Source organism: Pavona decussata, unplaced genomic scaffold (assembly GCF_977016875.1).
Source record: "Pavona decussata unplaced genomic scaffold, jaPavDecu1.1 SCAFFOLD_215, whole genome shotgun sequence".
In the NCBI taxonomy this organism is placed as follows: Eukaryota; Metazoa; Cnidaria; class Anthozoa; order Scleractinia; family Agariciidae; genus Pavona; species Pavona decussata.
In genome coordinates, this window is record NW_028145620.1 from 982,095 (window position 1) to 1,007,267 (window position 25,173).

At 38.1% G+C, this 25,173-nt stretch overlaps 1 protein-coding gene across 1 annotated transcript; it reads right to left on the bottom strand.

The window, feature by feature from the left end:
• Positions 1-8,108: 8,108 nt before the first annotated feature.
• On the bottom strand, positions 8,109-23,228 carry LOC146459891 (uncharacterized). The gene is made up of 9 exons (XM_085088766.1): positions 23,087-23,228; positions 20,266-20,501; positions 19,171-19,300; positions 17,423-17,705; positions 15,735-16,126; positions 13,820-14,060; positions 11,793-12,205; positions 9,733-9,973; positions 8,109-8,794 (listed from the first exon to the last, which is right to left on the bottom strand). Exons 1-9 carry the CDS (start codon positions 23,226-23,228, stop codon positions 8,377-8,379), a joined length of 2,496 nt encoding a protein of 831 aa, XP_084944892.1. The 3' UTR covers positions 8,109-8,376.
• Between the last annotated feature and the right edge of the window lie 1,945 nt (positions 23,229-25,173).

Here is a 25,173-nt window from a genome sequence, read left to right on the forward strand (position 1 = left end):
TCTTAGCTCTGACGTAAGAAAAGGCCTCGGATCGTTATCAGAAGGAATCTTATGCATGCTGATTCCTTTCTCTACATTTCGAGAGTTGCTGCATCCAAAAACCACACATTTTCCAACCATTTTCCCTGTTACAATTGAAGCATTACCGCGAATCTTCGGATATTTTTGCACGATGTCCTTTTCTTACGTCACGCTCCATATTTGGCCGAGTGGGGGACTAATGCGAACGATAAGTGAAAATATCGACAAGACTGTCTTCACTTCTAGCGCTTGTAAAAACAAAAGGATTCAATATTTCTCAAAAAATTTTTTGAAAATGAGTTCTTGAAAGATACGGAAATCTACCAAAAGAAAACAAATTGAAGGGTTAATTAGGGGCACTTTAAAGTGCCCCTGGGACAAAAAATTTCATTTTCCGTCTTTTTGCATTTTCGTGTAGAATATGACATTCTTACTCATGTTACCAAATTTCAATCCTTTACGGCGATTGGAAGTATTTTTTTTTTTAGCTTTTTATTCGAGATTTCACGGCCGCCATTACTTGGCTTTGTTCCGGAAGTTAAGGCTCAAATTACAGGAAGTGACGTCATTGGCTCAACACGAAAAATTCCACATGTCTAATTTTCATATGGATTCTACTTCATAAACTGTATTCTGCTGTTGCGAACTAAATAACAGCAGAATACAGTTAATGAAGTAGAATCCATGTGATAATTAGTGATGTGGAATTTTTCGTGTTGAGCCAATGACGTCACTTCCTGTAATTTGAGCCTTAACTTCCGGAACAAGGCCAAGTAATGGCGGCCGTGAAATCTCGAATAAAAAGCTAAAAAAAATACTTCCAATCGCCGTAAAGGATTGAAATTTGGTAACATGAGTAAGAAGGTCATATTCTACACGAAAATGCAAAAAGATGGAAAATGAAATTTTCGTTCCATGGGCACTTTAAGTACGTTAGATCATCATCATCATCCGGGTATGTGTTGTCCTCAGAAGACCATTTGTAGTGACATTGAATAAAGTTCGAAAACCTAAGCTGAAGTCTTCGTCAGAGTAAGTGACTTATGACTTTCGCTCACGTTGTCGAAACATAGTCAATGTCACCACAAACAATCTTTCTCAGGAATCCACTGACAAGAATGATCTTAATTTACCAGCCTATTATATAACTCCTGGGAAAAACTATTTGCAGACTCAACGTTAATCGACAAAGAAGACTCAGCATTTTTTCTTTGGAAATCATAGGCCTACGATTTCACGAATAGCAATATTTCTTTCACTTCTTCTCGATAACGTTTTTCCCCTACTCTTAAAGGGACATTATTTTGGTGCAGGGAGTTCCAACAAAAGTAGTAAATGTATGATCTTCGAAATACCAATTTATATTTTCTGTTTCTCTTAGTGGTGCTTTAGCATTTGCCTTTTTGCCAAACTATTAAGAAACGAGTTTTAGTCTCTTTTCTTTAGCCTCAATACAGAAGTTCTTAGTTTGTTTTTCTCCTTAGTGTAGTTTACACCGATCATAGGAGTTCATGAACAGCGATTCAATGTATATGCCTATATAGCCTCTTAAAATAGCTGGGACATTTCACAGATGTAACTTCCAGTAAGGCTGCTAATTTGAAGGTAGCGAGGGAGCTGGCCGCGGCTTCCACGGCCTCCCTTGGAAGCAAGCTCCAGGCCGTCCACCCTCTCGGGAAAAGAGAGTAGCTATAAGCCAAAATATTTCTCTGGACTGCCTTGTTTTTAAGTAAAGCGTCTAAAGAATCAGTGCCATGAACAGTTGTAATTAAAAATTCAAGAAGAGTCTAATGTTACAATCGGTTGTAATTCGAAGACTCTGAGTACTTTGTTTCCACTTTAGGTAGACTTTAAATGAAAATTAGCTATCATTGTCTAAAAGAGAATTGTATCGCTTGCTTCCTGCTGTGCCCAAAGCTTCTGGTTTGCAAAATTGTAAACGTTGCTGCAACTACACATGTTGAATTATGTCGGGTTACCAAAATTTAAGATGACTTTTACCAAGTAAGGACTTGAATTTATAATGCACGTGTAGTAATTACCAGGTAAGATAACGTGTTGAAAGACGATAAACAGGTTTTTGAGTGTTCGATCTCCAGTAACTTCAATGAAGTCGACAAAAGATAAATTTGAAAAAGTTGGACTTAGAAAAAGTAGGGAGGGGCATGTTTTTGTATTTGTTGTTTGCTCTGTCAAGAGTTTCTCCTTTGTGATTTATAATGATTCCATTCTTGTGCTTTCCTTTAGTTTTATTTGATTTTATTTTCATGTCACCTACAATTTGTGTCTCTACACGTTAATTAACTTCAATGAAGTAAAATTATAAAAATTATGATTTAAAAAAATCAAAATGTTTGATCAGAAGCTTTGCTGTTACGATCTATCTTGATTCCACTCTGTTAATAAATTTTCTTTTTTATTACACAAACTTATACACGTATAACTCTGTAACTGCTAATATCAAGCTTCGAATCTTGTGATATGTTCCTAGAATTCCAGACTGTGGATGCTGAAATCCTACCGTTCTTAGTGCCTTTATGTGGTGCTGTTTACTATTTTGTACAAGGTGGTTCTTAATTTTCGATCTGAAAAATCGTTCGAATGAAACGTTCTGTACGATTGAGATAACTAAGTGTGGACACTTTGATATGACTTTTTCATGGCAATTATTCGAGATCAAACCTTTATATAGAAGGAGAAAAAGAGTGTACTCCGGTACTGGAGACAGGAATTGCTTTTATTATCTGCAGCGAGCGGCTTTTCATGATGATATAACTATAGTTTCGCGGCATATCAATGTGTTCACGTTTTACTGACGTTATAATACAAAATCTGTTTACTTACAATCGGTTCGTGTTTCGCTTTATTATTTTATTCGTTATAGTAGTAAATACAAAGATCTTAATTGGTGATTATAATTATTTACTTTGGAATAAATGTGATGGTATATTTTATGCCTGTTGAATGAATGAGAATGGCGTATTATTTAATGAATGACACAGGCAAACTCGAGCCAGTTGCCTGTGTCCGTCACTGGAAAATACACTATTCTCATATATTTATTTTATTTTAGTTTTGGCGTAGTATAGATAGGGAAATCATAAGTGAATTAAAGTGATTTTATGAATGACCTCTCTGTTTTCCGTTTGAATTATTTAACGTTGCAATTAACTTCGAAAATAACCTCACTTTATGTTTAATAAACTAGTTGCTACTTTTTCTAATCCCGGTGAAGCCTGATATTTTTTTCAGGCTTTCTTTCCGCAACTGCTTAAGTTGCATACTAACTGCGAGGATATTTCTTCCATTTGATACTTTTATGCCGTAAGTTCGTTTTGAGTTTTGTGTATATGAATGAAATCATTTTTAAATTCAGTGTAACTAGGTATAGTCTTGACCAATCCTTTCCTGTGATGCTGTTTGTTGTGCCTGCTTGCTCTTTCCCAAGTTCGCCTAGTGAAACAGTCAAATAAAACCAAGACTGGCTTGAAGACATAATGCAACTGGAGCATGCATGTGAAGGAGAAATGTTTTCTTCCTTGTCTCTGCTCTTCGTGCTCTCGTTTCGTTCACGTACTCACTTTCAACTTTCTTAAATATTAACAAAATACTAACGATTGCAAACAAACTAAGGGAAAGCGAACGGATCAATTTGAAAACTAGTTAGCCATATTTTGTGGTACCCAAGTGTTTTCCCTTTTTTTGTGGCTATTGCCTTCTGGGAAGGCGGTAGCCACTATGCTACTGTGTTGTACGTAAGTCCGTAAATTGAAAGCTTTCGGAATTGCAGAATTTACCCGAAGTTGGGTCGAGTTCACCGCGACAGGTTGACGAGATCTCAGTCGGCTTTATTCGTGCGGAAGATCCTTGTATTTCAATTCAAAATGGCCGCCGCGTCTCTTATGCGTGAATTTTCAAGGTGGCAGTTTGTGGTTCTTGGAAGGAAAACACAGGTTTCCAATACGCTAAAACAAAAGAACAACTTCTAAGGAACACTCGGCTGCTTAAAAAGAGGAAATCACTGAGTTCATAGCGAAGAAATTCCTGTTCAAGATTGGGTCAAGACGAAACATGTGCGATCGCAAACAAGATCTGCAAATCATCTTCTCAGTGGAAATTTTTGTGTGCTCCTGTGAATTTTACTGTGCTTTATGTTAAATCGATTGATTTGTCATATTTCAAATAGCTTTAGCGAAATTTACAAAAAACGTACTCACTTTAGAGTCTAGAAATTGTGCCCCCTTAGTGACTCGCAGTTCGCTTGAATCGGTCGCCTTCACATAGCTTCATTCGAGGTGAAAATTGAACGAGTTTGCTTTTCAGGCGTGAACACAGGTCTGTCTGAATAAATTTTTCAATTAAGAAAGCTTATTGTCTTATTGTCTTGGGTCTTGATTCACGGAATTTCTTCACCATGCGATCTTATGTAAACCACGGGAGAGCCAAACCAAATCTATTACTCTCCCCTGTGTATTAAAGTTACCGTGTACTTTCAGAGAGAAAATTTTTGGATTTTCATTTTTTTTAGATAAAAATAAACTTCCCAGTAAGTTCTTACAAACAAAAAAAGAATTTTCGAAAAAGAGTGAGTATTTGCCGAGAAATTGGGACGTAAGCGATTTCCACCAGAAGTTAAATTTTACTTTGATTGACAGCATATTGCTGCCGGTGTAACCACCTCTTGCCATATTTGGGCGAAGGTCTTTCTATAGTCTTGTATCCCTCACGTTCTCGCACTTCGAATATCCTGTATTTAGTGGAAGAACTTGCGTTTGTTCGAGTACAACACTGACATAAAAGAAGACAAAAGCTTTAAGCTACACTTTATAGTAGGTAAAGCTCTTAAAATCTTCCAGAGAAGCGAATATTTGGAGTATATTTTCGCGATTCCGGGAATCGCGCTTCATGAGCTTCCTTTTTTTTTTTTTTTTTTGTGGCTGAACCCTAAGAATCATGTCCTATGTCTTGATCTTTTCTCACGTCGTCCGTCGCTATAAGATAACTAATAAAGGGAAAGCCGCCGCTTTTGCTTGTAGGGTTTTCACAAAGACTTAATGTATTACGGTAATTTCCAAAGCGTTAAACAGAGTCAGCTCTTTTAAACGGTTCCTTTTAAACCTTTTCTTTTAAGCGTCAAACGAATACTTGTTTCCTATTTGCAGCATTAAAAATTTGGGACTTTCACTCAAGAGCGAATTTTCACCCGAACTTTCGACAAGCAATTTCGAAACTTCGCTATTCTCAACAATATTTCGCTGGAATAGATTTATTCGCCGGCTTTTCGACTGAAGAGCAGCAAGAATTTTCATTTTGACTGAGACAATACATGCGGTTACGGTGGTTCCCTGATAATTCTGTAGCGCTTTGTGCTGATAATTTTACCCTCCTCAGCCGCTTCTGCTTCGGCCCAACAGCTTTGCTTGATGAGGTCGGCTTCAGTCCCCATTTTGTTTTTCCCATAATCATTGCAGATTACAAAATCGACGTGCGCGTACAACAAACACCGCAGATATCCAGCAAAATGGTGAAGGAGTTGATTACTCTGGAAAGCGAGTACGTGCAAAACTGCGAGAAAATTTTCACAGGAGGTGACCGGAAGAAAACTTAGCTTGCAAAATGATTGGCTAATTTTCCATAAAGGCATTAGGGGGCGGTACTTGTTTGTGTAGCGAGAATCTTTTTTCAAGCGCTGTTTTCTCAAATTTTAATTTTCGCTTGCAGTGGACACTTTCAAGAGTTACAACTCAACAACGATTTGGCGGATTTCAGTAAAATTTGGCCAGATGCTAGAAAAATCTATAACCAACAAAAACTTGTCGGGGAATTCGATAATTCTAAAAATTCTTTCCTTGAAAGCCATTTTCGTGCGTTCACTCCGCATGGTTTTCTCGCAGTTTTGAAAATGTTTTGTAACTTTTGAACGAAATCGAATTAAGGAAAACCCCGACACGTTTTTTAAACTTTTGGGATCCTGACCTCGAGAAAAAAAATAAACTTCCAAAATATAAAAATTACATTGAGTTGGAACTCTTGAACGATGACCTGGACCTTCAAGTTCCGACTTTACGGAAAACCTAGGAATTTATTTTCTTGGAAAAGCGATGAAATATTTGAATACCCAGTTGTATAAGATTTAATTTGATATAAGGTATTTAGGAATCTGTGATGTAACTGACAGGTGCTATATCCGTTTAACTGAAGCCACCCCTAAAGGTACACGGTAACCTTAAAGTGTAAACAAATCGAAATCCTCATTCCCATACAAAATTCATATGACAACACAATCAAATTACGCTTTGCAATTTTGGCAGTGACTAGCGCTGCTCATTTACTCCTCTGAATTTTATACAACATTGCTTTTTTACTGCAATATTGTACAAAAATAAAGCAGAATCCACATGCAGTCATAGACTCGCGAATTAACACCAGGGCTACAACGTCGACTTTTAGACAACGTATAATTGAGCATACGATACAAGAATGATTTTCCCAAGTAGATACCTCCGTTGTTCCGCCGCTTCTAAAGCCCCATTCACACCAACAAAATATGTTTAATTAAAACAGGTTAAAAAAAATGAAAATTGGTAACAACCAAAAGCTGAACCATTGGCTTTGACATAGGATTCAAGTAAACTTTAACTTATGCTTTCACTTCGGCTAAATCTGTGGTCGACAAAAATCCGAAAGCAGCTTTTATGAAGGAAACAATTTTAAATTGTGTTTAACTAAACAGCTTTTAAACGTGTTTAAGCCTTGGTAAGACAGCATCAGGACCCATACCAGTTGAACGCAAATGTTGGGTGTGCATGAGGACGGACCACGACTTACTTCAGTTTTCTACCTGCATCACCCAAAACTTAACCGCCTCCGCCTCCTCCTCCGCCTGCGTTGAGTCAACCCAGAATTGCCTCCACCTGCATTGCCTCCACCTACATTGCCTCCACCTACATTGCCTCCTCCTGCATTGCCTCCTCCTGCATTGCCTCCACCTGAGGTAAACCCTAAGAAAAAAGAGTTTTGCGTATCCCTTTGAATTTGTGTTTGACATGTTCATGGGTGACGTCCCTCCATCCATTCAGTTGATAGCTATAGACCTCTTTCATAATGGAGGGCTTAATTGTTATTCTTTTGTATGCATTTAAATTAGCCTTCCTGGCCTCGCTAGCATGTGTAAAAACAAAAGTATTTTCACTCAAAAGCGAGGTCAAGAAGGCTTATTTACATGCACATAAAAGAATACTAATTATTTCCTCCATTATGAAAGAGGTCTATTCGGTCACGACACTTTCCTGCCTGGTTGTTTCTGAGGCTGTTTCTTAGGTTGCTTTCGCTAATAAGTCTGTGGACGAATTTCTAAACGGTGACAACTCTAATGAAAGTTATCGAGCGCTATTTAATGGTCTTGCTGTTTTGTTGTTCTTTACAAGGTGGCTCTAACTTTTGAAAATGCGGATGAAATTCTAAATTGCAACCATGCAAGTGAAAGCTAGTGACCAGGGGGCAGATTCACCAAGCCCGGCCTCCTAAGTTCAGATGCAGATGTGTATCTTAAGTATTGTTCCTTGACAGAAGTTTGGACTAACAGTAGACTATTGATATGAAGCAATACTAAACATATATCTTAACCAATGCCCCATTCACACCAAGGCTTAAACATGTTTAAAAGCTGTTTAGTTAAACACAGTTTAAAATTGTTTCCTTCATAAAAGCTTCTTTCGGATTTTTGTCGACTACCGTATTTAGCCCAAGTGAAACCATAAGTTAAAGTTTACTTGAATCCTATGTCGAAGCCAATGGTCCAGCTTTCTGTTATCAATTTTGATTTTGTTAAACCTGGTTTTATTAAACATGTTTTGTTGGTGTGAATGGGGCTCAAGAGAGGATTAAGAATAAGAGGTCTTCGTCAGTCTGGCCATAGAATATTCGTTAATCTGGTGCTGCGTAGTGTTTTTAATATGCTGAGGGACAAAATGTTACGTAAAAGCTCTATTAAGTCCGAGTCCAATAAAAGAACAATAATATGGTCTAAAAGCATAAAAGTTACATGAAGAAAAGTTATTTTCTTTAGTTATTTTTTTAAAGGGATTGGTTGCCATGGCAGCACCAAAGTCAACGAACAGTAACATTAAATTGTTCCCAGATAAATTTCCGAAAAAGTGCCGAAATTGCAAGCCGTTTGCTCAAAAGGAAGACGCCACCACCTTTCCTCTTCCTAATAAAAATGAATGGCCGTTTCTGTTAATTGGCTAAGACTCTGCTCTATCCCCTGTGCTTAAACCACTGGGTCTGTTAAAAATACACATCGCACTGCTCTATGCCTTTGGTTAAAAGAAACTGTTTTAAAAAGGGTTTTCACTAACCCGCCGGAGGTCGTAATTCGGAAGGCGACTCCAAAGTAACCTTGCCTGTTGCAGTTGCCGTCTTAACCTGGGCCCAAGTCAGCAACGGATCACATGCTGTTTGGCACGCACCATCTTCCGAACGCTTTCTGTTGTATATTTCAGTGATATTTGCGGCTGTCAAGGAAATCGGCCACATCTGAATGCAAGCCATTTTTCCGACGAATGTATTCTTCGCATCTTTGGAATCCCTTGTCCTCTTCTCTCCAATAAAAATCTTCCCGCCCTCCGTGATGTTAATGGGTCTAAAAACTCCAGTTGCCGTTGATGTGTCCGAATCCAGCCAAACACTGTACTTTCCGCTTGAACTGTCCCAAGCCAAAGCAAAAAAACGCCAACTGGAATCACCGTCTGCGGTGTATTTTGTGCTTAACCTGAAGTTTATCATAATTACCTTATGAATATTGCTTCTAACTTACCTTATCCCTTTCATTAAAAGCCCCAAGAAATTCTCCCCACCTGTACCCGCAGTTATAAGAAGCTGGCTTTTTTACTGAAAGTAGGACAAATTAACTTTGGTTATGCTTTCCTTTATTTTCATGAACTGTATGTTTGATCATGTCGGCTGAAATTATATCACTAGCAAGTGGGATAAGATATTGATCACTAACGGGGCTTAGAGAGATAGAAACTGCAGTTATACGCACAATCACAGACCCACCTGCCAGAAAATACCCACCATCTCCCCCGTCAGATTTTGTTGCACAAACCTTTTCTTGCTGAAATTGCAATTCGCATTTAAACCGTTTGGATCAGGTTAACTTTACTGGTCTCGTTGGGAACCTTCAAATGTCTTAAATTTATTTCAAACGGATAACGTCGAGGATGAAGGATAACGTCGATGAAGTGGCAAATAAGTGAATTTGAAATTTCTACTAACAACAATCGAGAGCAGGCTTTATCAAGGACCGTGAAAGCATTCCGAGATATTCCGAGATTATAAGGGTTTAAGGATGACTTTCGCTTTAGTCATCCACGTGTGCACTCTAAGCGAGAAAATACGCTTGATATTCTAGTTGCCTTTTCGTATTTTGTGTTTGGGTTTCGAAATCGGTAGAGTATGTGCGCAACGCCAAACCATGCACAAAATCCTCTTTTTTTTTCGCTTTTTCGCTTTTCTGAAACGAATAAGGAACGTTTTGATCGTATTTCATCTTTAAAGAACGACCGTCAAACAATCTCCGTTTTCAATACGAAAAGATCGACATTGGTGTGTTTGGGTGGGCCCATAGATGACTGCTATTTTGACACTGTTAAATGTCAAACTGAAGGACCATAAAGATTCTCTTAAAATCAACAGAAACAAACATACTCAACGCCTTTCATGCTAATCCTCCACTTGCAAGTACCTCCTGACGCTTCAATGTTGAACAAGATCTCGTTTTCAAAATTGCCATTAGAATAAGCCAGAAGAAATTGAGTGTAAGAACAAGATTCAGGCTTCACCCACATGGTCACGGACAAAGCAGACAGCGGGGAAACTGGGAGCGGGTTCAATGCGATGTAGCCGGTGTTAGTCGCCGGACCAGGAAACACTGCGTCAAAGTCCTCCACTGAAAACGAAATGAAACATGAAATTCACTTATTTCTGTTTCAAAAGTTTATTCCTCAGAGGTGTGAATTTTAAAGGGAGCCTCTACTCCGAAAACAAATGGACGGTATTAAAATTGTTGGAAATAGTGTCTAAATTCTAAATTTTAGTTTAAGAAAGTTTAGTTTAAAATTCCCGGGCGCGGTCATCTTCGATTTCATGACGTAATACGTTTGCTCTATTGTTTCTCACAAAAGAACTTCTGCTTCCTATTAATAGCGGCAACGAAATGACGTTACAAAATCCAACCCCCCCCCCCCCCTACCCAAAAAATAGCGAAAATAGGCGACAATCATATCTAATTTTAAGCACACTTGAATGTTATTTATACTTCTTAAACAATATTTGCAACAATTTACCGTCCATTTGTTTTCGGAGTAGAGGTTCCCTTTAAAACTGAGGGGGAAAGCCCTGCTCTTTTCCAGAATACTGAAAAACAAGCGGAATTGAAAGTACTGGTCGATTTTAGCAACAATGTTAACTCTGATCTCCGGGATAGTCAAGTCCGATTAAGAATCACTTCTTCGAAGATAGAAATGTTCTATTTTCATCTGACAATTTACACTTAAGACGTTCATCCAAGGACTCCAGATGAACTGGAAGAATTTTGTAAGAGCAACACAATAAACAACAGAAACGCAGTAAATTAGTGAATAATTTGAATAGCATTCATTTGAATGACCACCTTAGCTGGGATTTCTTCAGTGAACTCAAAATAGAGCCATTCTACACAGCACAAGGTGTTTTAATAATGCTTCGCCAAATAGAGAAATGAACGTTTAATGATAGGATCACATCGAAGAAGGAAGCAGCTAAATTATGTTGCGAAACGATTTATGGAAAACATGAATGTCTCTTATATATTTGATGTAACTTAAACTGTACTAAGAACTAAAACTGCCTTTTGTACGCATCTTCGCATAATTTCATGGATGGTCAGTCACGAAAAACCGCCTTTAATTACCAAACCTTTAAGGGTTGATTGTAGATGCTTTCAAATACTTCTTTGAAGTGTTCAAAGGCACCTTTGGGGCACGTCAAAAATTAACCCAAAACGGGTGTAAAATGCTCTGACTTCTTCAGTTGCATTGATGCTTGGATCAAAAGCGTTTGTACAACTTTGCCATGCATTTTATGTCAATCAACAGCGACGAACACTTAATGTTTTTTTCACAGAATTGAGAAGTAACGACACCCCGGCGGTTTTCCATATGGTTTGTCAGGTTTTCTCTGGAGCGTGGAGAGATTCGCTCTCTACTCGCTTGGCGCCCCAGCAAAATTGCGCCCAAATAATTAATCAAGCAAGGCGATCCTCAGTTAAAACGAAAACATCCGGTTCTTATTTTTTCATCGCTAAGGGGAATAATTTATAATAGATCCTCCCAAAGTGGCATATTTTAGTCCAGAGCGGTTGGGGAGGGGGTTTGGCAGAATGATTGTTTTCAATGCAAGCGCTATAAAATTTAGAGAACCATTACTTTTCAGTCTCCTTGAAAACTGAAACACTGAAACCCTCCGGGATAGCATAATACTTTTGCATGGCAGGAAAATAAATTTTTAGTTTTTAAACTTTTTAGTGAAACCTGTTTAGAAGAAGGAAGAAATGCCTCACTTTTGAACGATCCATAACTACAAGCCATATAACACACAAGCTATCTTTAGAATAGCACATGTCCTGATACGTTTTCACGTGATTTTCGATTTTGGATTTCGATTTGTCAAATACAGCCAAACAATGAAACTTTGGCATCCATATTGTAGCAACACCCATCAAATCCTACCTGCCGTGACCTTGCTAATTGATGATGGTGTTTTGAAAGACACGTTGCCCATGGTTTTTCCATCCATCACCTCGTTCCAGTTAAAGAAAGGCTGATACGTGTTCCTGCACTTCTCAGCGTTGAACAGAGCAGTAACTTTCTCGCTTGCAAGTTTTCGATTATACATTTGCAGACAGCTTACTGTGCCCGAAAATTGATTATTCAATGGACCTTGAGCTGCACTTGCATGTTTTCCTCCGATGATCAACGAGCCACTGGCCGGAATTAGATGATACGGTTGTGTCGCTCCTGCTTTTATGAGGGAGCTGTTTACATACAAGTCATACTTTCCTAATTGTATTCCGCTCCATGCCAGGCACATGTGGTTCCAAAAGTTGTTGTTACGAAGATAAGCATTTGTTGTATCAGTTCCTCTGCGGGGGGACAAAAAAGCATGAAATATTAGCTTACAAGTACGATTTACAGAACCAGCTCAAATAGACTGTTTCACTTGCAGCTCAGTTACTAACAGAACTCCAAGTCAGTTTCCCTTTCCATACTCTGGAGCTTATCAGGCAAGTACATGCGTATGCTTCCTTTTCTACAGTTTAAGTTATTTCAGTAACTTGACTCCTGAACACGGGAATTAAATAATTCTGATTCTGATTATTACCGAAGATGCTTTACTTTTCTGGATTACAATTTTCCTATCACTTGGCAGTTTCTCTGGCGTGGCGTGACGTGGCGTGGCTTGGTGTGACTCTTTGAATCCCTTGTGTTGGGCACGAACCCCCTTAACTTTACTTTGTAATTATTTCAAGGAGACAAATGACAAATCTACCAGTAAAGTCGTATTATCGCACCTGGATGTCATTGCACATGAACACATCGTATCTCTACATTGTACCCAAGTGACAACAAGTGAATTTGATTGCACTTTTTTATTACTGTCAGTTGGGTGAGGCTGAAATTTTCGAAGGGAAACCCAAGTCTTTGGGAATTTCCCATGATGGCACGAAGGCTTTCGAAGACATTCAAAAAGGAACCAAATCTTCCAAGGATTTCCGAAAATGAAGTAAACTTTTTTGGAGATTTCTGAGGATACTAATAATAATAATAATAATAATAATAATAATAATAATAATAATAATATAATAATAATCATGAATAATAATAATAATAATAATAATAATAATAATAATAATAATAATGATATTTTAACAAGAAAATCTCCCTAACCAACAGATTATACGCGGAGAGGTACTGGTCTAAAATATCATACATTAATTGCAAGAATTACTAAATTAAGACGAGGTTAAAATAACTTAAAATTTATCTACTTAAAAAATATTCTAAAACAATTTACATTTGAGGTCCTCAGGTCTCTGTCTAAAATTTTCCAATCTTTGAAGGCGGCATGGTAATACGTGTACGTTCTTTGCTTTCCAAGCCTTTTTGATACCATATAGCTGATTTGCTCAAGGACGCGCCTGCTGTGCTATATGGCATCAACAGCCTGTGAATTAAGGGCGCGTTTTTTTATCCACAATTCTGGAATAAGAATGGTTGGTACAGAATGCTAGGAATAATTCGGATTGTCTGCATAAAAAAAACTCCCGTCGGTACGGTCCTGGCCGAGTAAACATTGCGTCACAAATATGGCGGCCTACGAAGAGGCTGCCATTGCAGCCGTTATGGCAGCAAATTTCCTTGTACTTTTGGTACAATGGAATTAAAAGCAATGTTTCATTTTGTCCAAAAGTGTAACCTGATTTTTCCCTTGTAGAGACCTGACGTATTTGAATCCGCATCGCTCATCTCGCCGTCCGCCATCTTGGATTTTCATTCGCAACATTCTGTTCATTCTGCCCCTGGGAGCAGATTGGATGGAATGGCATTCTGTCCATTCCGGAACTAGGAATACCGAGTAGAAAAACGCGCGCATTTTACATTCTGTCCATTCTCATTCCAGAATTGTGAATAAAAAAAACGCGCCCTAAATGTTATAACATTCTTAACATGTAAAAATCTATATGTAGTCAACATACACGACTTTGTCGATCGACACTGTTATTTCCAACCTTCCTGACGTGTCTTTCATGTTCAAAACGAATGCTTCATCGGCGAGCTGTTTAGAGTAGCTGACAATAGACATAACTGATGTTTGCGGTCCAGTTGATTTCTCCCAAAAACAAACGGTCAATTCTTTCAGTGCAGGGAACGGGAATGATTCTTCGATGATGTAATCTGCTGAGCCAGTGGTCTTTTGGGGGAAATGCACTTCAAAATCTGCAAAAAAGGAATAACAACGCCAGGTATGAAAAAAGGTTAAATGATCCTATATATACTTGAAACTAAGTCCTGGACACTCTGTGGAACAAGATGGCGTGCTGCTTGTCCACTTGCTGGCAAACGGTGACAAATCGTCGGGTTCGGTAAACAACGCGTCAATGTTATGAATAAATTGTACACATTTGAGATACTTGTAGGGAACAATTGAGGAGGGCACCAACGGACTGTTTTGATAACTATTGGCTTCTCGATCAAGTCTGCAGAAAAATTTTTGAATATCAAGATCCTGGCAGAAAAGAAAGCCTAAAAAAATTCAGCCTTGAACGGGATCCCATTCATGCCTGAATTTTTTTCAGGTTCTCTTTTCACAACTGCGTAAGTTGCGTAGTAACTGCGAGGAACTTTCTTCCATTTAATCTTTCATCCGCAGTTATTTTATCCGCTGTTTTTCTATCCCTGCCCTCACCGGTTTTCCTTCCGTGTGCCTAGTTCTGGGTCTATTTGGATAGCAAATAATCTAAAAAAAAAAAGAGCAAGGCTGATTTCACGGTCAGGGAAGTATATTTTCCAATATTTCGAAAGGCACGGCCTTTCTTCTTCAGTATATGTTTGAGACTGACCCTGGGGCAAGATACGTTACAATTTTAAACATTTACAATAGATACCTGAAAAAAAGGCTAAAGCTACATAAACGAAAACGTTACAATTTGAAATTTGAAAATACAGGTGGTAAATAAGTATAAGCTAACGTTACAACGTGGTACACAAAAACAAAATACGTAACAATGAGTTAATTACATAACTTAGGTAGATGAAAGAGGGGGAAAAATGTTCATGTCTCATCTCTCCTATTATTAAGACCTAAGGGTTCAATAGTTTGACCTCTGTCGATGAGGTATGCCTCTCTAGCTTTGCGTACACTGTCACGATTAGATTTGATGAGTTCGAGAAAGGCCGTGCCTTTCGAAATATTGGAAAATATACATCCCTGACCGTGAAATCAGCCTTGCTCTTTTTTTAGATTATTTGCTTTACAATTTTTTGCCGATTAGATCCTTCACTACAGGATCCGGTACTTTTATTTTGTCACAGTGGTCCTTGCAAACACAGTTTACCACTGGTTTTTACTATTTGGATAGAATTTAACGTCGAACTTAACAGTTGAAGTCAGACATTCGACACAGTTAAAATTCACTATCGGTAGTTTTTCTCAACGTCCGGGGTTTTCTCAATTGGCCCTAGACTCGACACTAAGGGTAGCTATTATTACAGAAATCATCTGGTTAAATTGATCCCTAAGAAAATAGGAAACGTAAACTGGAATGACTAGAAACCCATTACTGAACACTGAAGGACTCATACTGTTTTGTAATCTAACTGGAAGTTTGGCTTTCCTTGTAAGTGGTAAACACACATGCAGTTCAGATCGAAAAAGGCCAAATATAAATACCGAATCTCGAGCTGTAAGCCTAACGTACTTGTCTAAAACGACAGCATAAACTGATCATTCAGACACTATGAATGTTCCTAGGGGAAAGATTTCCAGCGTTAAGAGTTAAACAAATAGATAAGTTTGTACGCAACGCAAAAACACCCATCCTTTCCACAAGCAATTCTCAGCAATAATTGAGCAAGAAACTAATTCTTACTCTTTAAGTTTTGGATACATACCTAAATCCTCCTTCAACAAGGAAGATAGGTACGCCCATGTTGCTTTACCATCCGGTTCAGCCATCTTAAACCAAGGCCATGCTATAGACACTTCACTGTTATTCTTGCATTTCTTGTCTTCATATACCATTTTCACTTCGCCGTTCGATATGATCCTCTCCCATAGCTTTACGCATATCAAAATGCTGGTAAACTCTGCCTCCACGTCCTGCCTGTCACCCAGCACAAATAGGCCATCCCAAGAGAAGGCCCAACCGATGCCTTCCCCTTGATAGCGTACTCTCATTACGCCGTCGACAAACAAACTAGCCATGCCAGCGGTGTTTTCCCACATTGCGCATACGTGATGCCATTCTTTGTCGTTTAGCTCTGGGACTTCCACTGAGGCAAGCCTAGAAAGGAGAATAGATTTTGCTTATTTGGTGCTCAATAATAATAATAATAATAATAATAATAATAATAATAATAATAATAATAATAATAATAATAATAATAATAATAACAATAATAATAATAATAATACCATTATTTAAACACGATAAAATTACAGCATAGTTGATGTGGTCGTGTCTAAGTAAAAACTACAAACACGAAATAGAGGTTAAAACAATAAGTTGAGATTCTACCTACATTAAATACTAATAAGTTAAAATGTATAAAATTCAGGGGGAATTTTCTTAATCAATCTTTTAAAATTGTCCAACGAGCTGTTTATTTCGCTGCCAAGCTTGTTCCAGAGTACAGCAGTCATGTATTGGATAGACTTCTTAACCATATCTGTCTTAGGTATTGGAATATTTAAACATAATTGTTTTCTGCATTACCCCATCTCCCCTCTTTTACCAAAAAGTCTTTAAGAAGGCTAGGTATTATCATTCAAGTCGGTAGTTCTATCATATGCCATTCACATTTGTAATCTCTTACGATTACATTGGCTTTTAAGTTTTAAACTTTTTACATCTATTACATTTTTAGGTTGCTGCATGTGTACACATTAGGAGAAAAAAATTATTATCATTATCATTACTATTACTGTTACTAATTAATATTAAGAAAGAGGGCAAAATAAGTTAATAAAATAAACGATGAAAGAAATTTAAGACAAAATTTAGGAGTTTTCAACCATGTCGCGTCGTCTTTCTTTTCATATACGGCTGTTTCGACAAAGGTTGTCCAAAAAAAGCGTAAATATGAATTCTGAGCTTTTATTGAAATTTATTGGGTATTTCCCAGACTACCTTTCGGCATTGTCGCGTACGCTTTTACGCTTTTTAGGACAACCTTTGACGAAACAGCTGTATTCATGGTAGATGTAAAACCTAGGTCGGTATTCTTCAGGGGCTGCGGGTGGGGGGTGGGGGGGGGGGGTTAAAGGAAAGGAAAAAGACATAGTGGGGTCTCATTAAACTTCGAAATGAGGTGTCCAGAAACAGTTGACTTCATTGAATTTTACTTGGAAATATCTTGGTACAACATGGTGTCATTCAAGAAATATTTCGTTTCCAAATCAACCATAGTTTAAAAGTGGCTACTTCTGGATCATGTTAAATAACCCTCTCCCCAACCCTGTAGGTCAGCTTTTCCTTTATTTCTCGGCTTCCTGCAACGAGTAAAGGAAGAGGGAGGGGCTTGTATGAAGGCCAAAACAAAAATATAAATAAACTTTTAAAAGTGTATTCTTCTCATACGTTTTAGATTTCCAGCCAGTAAGAATTAAAAGGTCCTTGTCGGCTTTGTAATAAATCCGAAAGACAAGGCCTCCAGTAGCGTTGAGGTATGAAAGATAGCGAATCGTCAACCCATCCGAGGCGGGAACAGGGTGGGAGGACTTTGCCCAGAAGCATGCAGTAAAGCTATACCACTGGCTTGCAGAGGAGAAGTGGATAATCGATGTAAAGTTAAGGGAAGCGTGGCCCTTCTTGTCATCAGTTTTACCATAGTACGTCTTTAGTTCGAAGTCGGATGATCCTTCTGTAAGATTATATAAAAGAAACAATGAGGACCAATAATTATGACATATAGAGAACATATTTCGTTAAATGTCTAGATCGTTAACGATCAAGTATATTTCTTTGCGAGTTTGGAAGCTCGGCAAACAGTTGTAAGTCTTCTATGGAATATGAGGCGTGATGTTCCTCCTGGTAACCAGGGGTCGGGTACTTCTCGAAAACTCTGGTAGGAATGCGCCCGCCCGAAACACCATACGTCATACCTTTTCACGGAAAATCAGTTCTTAAAATAAATATACTCGGGAGATGATTGCCTCAAGGAATAAAGGCAGATAGAGCCTCCTAGTTGTGAAATCCTGTTGGCCTCTATATCGGTTGTCAGAATGTCAATGCGCTCTGTGAGCGAATTCGTGAATTCAACAGGATCTAATGAAATGATATTTCGGATTATGTCTAAAGTTATACCCAGAGTTTGAGCAGTTACTACTGCGCTAATGTAAGAAAGGAACACCGCTGTGGCCATCCAAGTCAGCGGTTCGATACATCCGCGTCGTCACTTTTGAGTGTTTTTTTTTTTTTTTTCAACCTTTGGACAGTGGTATTTGGTCGGTGACTTGGCAAGTACTTGGGGTTATAATCTGTACGTCCCGGAATCTATTCCCTGAGGGTGCATATTCTATGTTGGAATTTTCAATTTTGTAAATAAACGGCCTGTCAAAAATCGATTGCCATGGTAACATCAAAGTCAATGAGCACTAATTGAACACATCAAATTGTTTCCAGATAAATTTCTGAAAGCGTCACAAAATTTCATGACATTTGTGCAAATATTAAAGAAGTCATTAAGGCTCCAAGTCGCCGACGACAGAATTCCCCTCCTTCCCTTCCTGCGCGATGCCTTAGCGAAATTCAACTACTTCGGCGGATTGCTACACTCAATTATTTCTTATTGCCGCCACTTCAATTATTTTATATAAACGTTTGGGGTTAAATCCACCTCTGACCAGTAATTTGTAAAAGAATGAAACTATGCGTTTTCCGCAGATATCATTTTCAACTGCACGGCGCTTGCAAATTAGGTCATGCAATATATCAGTTACTTTAGGGTAAAACTATTTTTTACAATTATGTTTTTCTTTTTTTTTTCCCAATTTTTATCATTCCGTGAGGCTTCAATCAGCATTATAATGTTAAGGCTACTAGTTACATCATACCTTAGTAACAAAGTGCTTTGATGATAATATAAAATAAAATTGTGAAATAAGAAATGATCTTCATGAGGGAACTGAGCATTGATACTAAAATTGACATGAAACAAAGCCAGAGCACAGGTTTTGTTATTGCTGTTGTTGTCTTGTTGCTGTATAAGTGACTTATTTGTAATTGGTAGCAGCACAGTGAAATTACTAGCACGCAAAAAGAGTCGCCAAGCAAGACGCCTTGCGCACGCGCATAACGAACTAAAGGATATCAAATGATTCTCTCACCTTTCCATAACTCGCAGTGGTCGCCTGTGTTGAATGAATAGCACTTGCACTCGTATCCGTTGCACGAGCTTCTCAAAACGCACGTGCCGCCATTTAAGCATGGGGACGAGCTGCACGAATCCTGTTCAACCTTCAAAAAATTATGATGTCAGAGGTGTACAAGAGTGAATTTATTGGCGGCAGAATGTTTGCCTTTCTCGGTGTAAAAGCAAGTCAAACTAAAAAGGCAATAGATGCTTCAAATAAATCCACTCCAAGATTTGTTACAGGAAGAAATTTAAACCCTCAGTTTTGGTTTGGTCGCAATGGAGAGTGAATGGTGCCACAGGTTTTTGAAACTATTTCAATCCAGAAAAGAGAAGTCCCTTTGCTGGTTCGCGGAAGTTGTTTGCTTGGCATAGTTTACTTTTGATAATACACCACACAAAATCTGCTCTTCAGTCAGATTACGGTAATATTAATCTTGATATGGCAAGCTCCGCGAGCAAACATAAATCATTAATTAATTGGTAGTTTTCTTGCGATCAATTGAATTACAATATTCTTAACAAAGGTAAATATTCTTAAAACTTACAAACAAGACGCTGGGACTCTGTATACAATCGAATAGGAGAAGAGGCGGAAAAACGTGTTTTATATAAACGACCTTTGTTAGAACCAATTTTGATCAACTGGACCTGCCGTCTATTTAGCTTAGAGAAGGCAGAATCTATTGTGGCAAAGGAAAATGTAGTGATTAACAAAACTGGCGGCAGAGTTGACGAATTTGGCAAACTGCAGCACCTCACTTGAAATACGCGACTGTAAGCTTTTGCAGACCTTTTTTTTTATTTTTTTATTTGATTTTTCCATTAAGTCCAGTGTTAGGCTGAGCTGCTTAGAACGTTAGACCTAGAAGCTTAGGCGTGAATAGTTGAGCCAAACAGGGATACGGTTGTTTGTGGGATAAGGCATAAAGGCTAGCCCGGCTTAAAAAGACGAAGTCAGTGTAACAGTCCCACAGTTCCATGCGTACCACGTTACGATACCTAACCTGGTGTCGGTGCAGTTGTTTAAAAGATTTTATTAGCAAATCTGAAAAATCAGATTGCTCACCAAAATGCGCCCGTTGACATTCGATAGTTCGTAGTAAACTACGTCAGGGTTCCTTATCAGACATCCTTCGTCAACTCCTTCGCGTCGGCGACGTTTGTTGAGATCGCATAACGAGATGCCTGGATCGGGTTTGAAGTTTACTGAACAGCATTGCTTCTCTTCCAGGCAAGCTGTGACGCAATCGATGGAATCCAACACCCGGACAGTCTTAAAAACGTTACTGGTCAATTGACTTCCTACGGACAAAAAAACACAATGAAAGAAGCATGAGAGAAAAAGGCCATGAAATACAGTCAAACTTTTCTTGTAATTTGTTGCAAAGCAAATGTTGCGCTGAAAGTTGCGGTTATTTGTTACTCGTATTACCAGCTCCGCGCGAAACAAATTCTGTACTTGTTGTTGTTGCGTTGCAAGTTTCGATTGTTTGTTACTAGTTATACCACCTCCACGCGCAACAAATTCTCATGTTTTTCAAAAGTTGAAACAAAGTCCATCTTTTGTTTTTTGCGGAGCTGGTGATTGGTAATACGAGTAACGAACAATAGCAACTTCCAACGCAAGAAGTTTCTTTTTTCTGTTTTCTTGCGTCCCTCGTTTTCTTCTCGTTATTCAACAGTAGTTGATTAGAAATTTAAATATCATCAACACCATTTTGTTTCACTGATTGAGAAAGGTTTATTTTTAGTTTCGGCGACTAAAATTTGATCGAAGATACTCTACTCTGAAGACTGAAGAGACTTAAGCCGGCGACACACCTGGCGATTTTATACGCCGATCGTGGCGATGTGGCACTTCAGCCTTGTTCCCGGGCTTCATCGAGGTTCGTTTTGAAAAGTCATGTAATAAAATCGCCCAACCTGATTGGTTGACTTTACTGGCGGCGTAGAAAATCGCGGGAACGGGCACACTAGGCCGGGTGATTCCCGGCGAACTTAATCGCCGATATCTCACATGCCAGATATCGGCGATTCTATACGCCGATCGCCGCGATCGGCCGCGTACAGTATAAAATCGCCAGGCGTGTCGCCAGCTTAAAGAACCATGAGCCCGTCGTTGCTTTTACTGCAACTGAGTATCATGGTAGCTGCACAATTCTGCATCACTGAAGTTGTATTCTCAAAGATGACAATGAAATATAATTGTGAGTTGTATCACATTTATCGCATTTCTTTATTTAACTCTGGTTCAAAAATTTTCCTTACTCCTTTTCCAATGTTTAGGTTAACTTGTTTTAAGAATTTCAGTTTGATTGTATTATACAGACAATATTCCCAGTAGAAGATTTCCTGTTATTCCTCTACCCCATCCAAATGTCGAAACATTGCTACTTTAAGGAGAAAATAAATCAAAATTACTTGGCAATTTAAAACCATTGTAATTTAACATGCGTTCAAATTGCACCTGTAGTATTTAAAGGTTCGTTTACACATTTACTTCAAATAAGTGATTATAAACCTTAATTTTATAAATTAGTAAAGTCATTCATATTACTGATTACAGGTTACTAAAATACATCTGATCTTCATTAATTTGTTCTCTATTGTTTCTTCATCGAGTTCAAACTAGTTACTTGGAGGTGACTGAAAAGAAGACAATGCGGATTATGTTATCGCCGGCCAACTACAAATAACTAGTCCTGTTGCCTAAAAAGCCGACCGTACATAGCCTATGCCAAGAGACCTTTTCTTTACCTTTCATTTATTCTAAAATGATAATAACGTGCCTTAATATTAAATAGGACATTCTTGGCAAAAGTTAAAACCTAAAGCAAATCCTACAGCGATGGCCAGTATGGATTACAGTCACCAGCTTGGCCGTCGTGAAGGAAAGTTCGACTTTGCGAAAAAAATCAGGAAGAGTATCTACATAGCCTTTTATCAAGAAGTCACTAGGCTGGTTCAAAGACGTCATAATAGGTAGTTGGCAAGGACACTACGCAGTACTTACGCTAACTATGGACATTCATATACTTTCAAAGCGATACGCTGCTGTCCACATTCATTTAACATAATCTTGATGAATCATTATCTCCACCCATTGTCACTAAATAACGAAACACCGTTACCCTGCATGCCCAATACCAGAGCAAGACTGCACTGAGCTCTTTTTACGGTGCTAAGGTTCTTGGAATCGTATTTCTGAATTTTAGAGCTACAATCTTGGTTGCGTACTTAGACGACTGATTTATGATCTCACCAAAAACAAAAACTTTCAATTTTGCTATGAGGCGGCATTTTAAGAAGAATCTAACTAGTTTTTCGTCACCGATTAAATCCAAATCAAGTTGTGCTGAGGTTTTGAACAGATCTTCTACTGGAAAAAAAAATCGGTTGATGCCTTTAATTGATTTAGTTCGAGGTTTTTTTCATTTTGGGGGGGTTAAAACTGAAAGTACGTGCATTGTCCCGCAAAAATATCAAAATTTCTCTTACATAATTTCCTTCCATTGCCAAATACCACCACTGAAATATACAACTAAACTGCAAAAAAAGCCATTTTACGAAGCAAAAGAAGGCAAGAACGTTGCATGGGAACAAATAGCAGGAATGCAAGAATGAAAAAGCGTAAACGTTCACAAAGTAACCCGAAAAAATTCAGACTTCAGCTGAATTCCTACCATCTTCGCTGCTCTCTCAGCTCATTTATCAGGAGAGGTCATCATGGGATTGAATCCCGTTCAAGCCTGACTTTTTTTTAAGGCTTTTTTTTTTTTTTCGTTTGTCTATAAAATCTTCCTACTGAGCCAAGATAATAAGTCCTCTACAAATTTCCCAATACAGAACTTCACTCTAGAGAAGTACGAATTTCATTTCTCTGTTACCTATTTCAGCATGAAATTGTCCAATTCTCCATGAGAACTCCCCAGTTGCGGAAGGACTTGTTCTTGATGCATCGGCACAGAAACAAACTTTTATCTGAGCCACTAGCATACATGATACAAAACTCTTCCAAAAACCTTCCATTTCGACCAAGTCAATAAAAGCATCAAATGTTTGATTGTCAGTAGTTCTCCCCTAGAAATATTTAATGAGCACAATACAATTTCCAATCAAAGTCGATTGTCAATGGGCTTCATTAGCGAACATGTTCGAATTATCAACACCAATGCCAAGCTTAATATGGATTCATAAGTATGTTTTTCATTGTTAACCTAGAATCATAACTTCGCGATGTTGTTTTCTTACCATTAGGCTAAAAATATATATGAAACCGCCGGATTTCTCCTATTCCGAGTTAACATTGACTGAAATTTACCGATTTAAGCTTTAGGTCCTTTAATGACTTGAGATGCTTTTGATTTTGATATGACATTTTTACTTTTTTAAAAACTCACTAAATTTAAAAAATTAAGAAATGTAAAAACAATAACAATAGAAATTAAATCACCAATATTATTAACATAAGGAGACGTCTTTGCTGAGAAATGTACTTCGGTCTTGACAAAAGGTCCGCCTCTTTTTCATAAAAGAAACGTGCGTCTTTCCTTAGTCTAAATTATTGTTATACATTTTCCCACAATTTGAAGCTGAAGATGGAGGCTATGCCGGCAAACAAAATAACAGCTTATTTCAACGAGGTTGTGCGAGCTCAAAGCGAGAGTGGAGTTGACATTGAATTGATACAAACTTCGAGGCTTTTCATATGTAAATGCAAACTAGTAAGCATAAGAAAAAAATATTTTCAAATGAAAAGCAAGTTGGTTTGTATCAAAGAAAGTCAACTCCAGCCTCGCTTTCACTCAAAGGCCAGGTCACTATGCACATACTGTAAATTCCAAAGGACGAGGTGCAAATTGGGAATAACTCTCACTCGTACCAAAATCTGCCCAGTCGCTATGTAGACAATTTTTTTGATATTTATTTAATTCGGGGCGAAAGGAGATTGAAAACGAACGGTGTGCTCCCATAACGCCCCTTGCGCCTTACTGGTTCGATCCAAAATAAAAAAATTAAAAAAAAAAACCTCTACGTAGGGACAGCGTACGAGTGAGAGAATAAGGCCCGGTCCGCACGAATCCGTTTTCGTTTGAAAACGCATTTTTTTTCACGTGTTTACCTGCCGTCCACGTGTATTCGATGTAACGGTCACCAAGAACAGAACTTTTCGGGAAACGATGGCTGTTGAGTCCGACCTTTTGCCTTAATCGTTTTCGAAAAAGTTCCGTTTCCAGGAGTCAACAAGAAAAATAAGATTTTTCTCTTCTGGGAGTTAACATCCATTTTTATGCAAACCATGTGAGCAAATTTTTTTTTGTTTTTATCACCAGCATGGCAATCCACCAATATATTCCAGTTTTCCAATAGTAAAACCTGGAAAAATTGCAGTCCGAAAACTTAAAGCAAATCTCTAGCATTTTTTCACGATGCAAATTCGAAAATGAATTTCGAATATTCGATTAATATTTTATTCAGATATTTTATCACATGCCAAGTTCCGTTTATAGTGCTGTTTAAAGACATTGGCCATAATTTCCGTATAATTGAACAACACGGACGTACAGCAACAAAAGCAAATCTTTATCTGCAAGAGTAGGACACACTACCCCCTTCCCACTCCATAGTTTTGTAAGACTGTAGGTTTTTCTCCATCAGAAAAATACTCCTTGCTCTCATTAACCATTTATATCTCATTTACATTTCTGCTTCGCTATTATTATTTTGGCTTTAGTTAATTTTATAGGTCTCGCGCTCTCAATAGAATAAACATCTTAAACGTCTATCTAAATGTGTGCACAAAATGACCAGTAATTTAATTTAACTGTGTTTGCAAGGACCACCGCGACAAAATAAATGTACCGTATCCTTTAGTAAAGGTTATAATCAGCAACAAATTTTACAACTAAAAATCTAAATCAGTGGGCCTCCAAATCTGTTTATAAGCGGTTTATTTTAAGTAGATAAATAGTTT

Excerpts from the sequence above, each read along its gene's own strand:
- LOC146459891 (XM_085088766.1), bottom strand. The coding sequence starts at position 23,228 with ATGGAAGGTTTTTGGAAGAGTTTTGTATCATGTATGCTAGTGGCTCAG. Across the intron at positions 19,301-20,265 it reads ATGTCAACGGGCGCATTTTG|GTTGAACAGGATTCGTGCAG; the intron begins GTGAGCAATCTG and ends AATTTTTTGAAG. Across the intron at positions 14,061-15,734 it reads CTTGTTGAAGGAGGATTTAG|ATTTTGAAGTGCATTTCCCC; the intron begins GTATGTATCCAA and ends CCTTTTTTGCAG.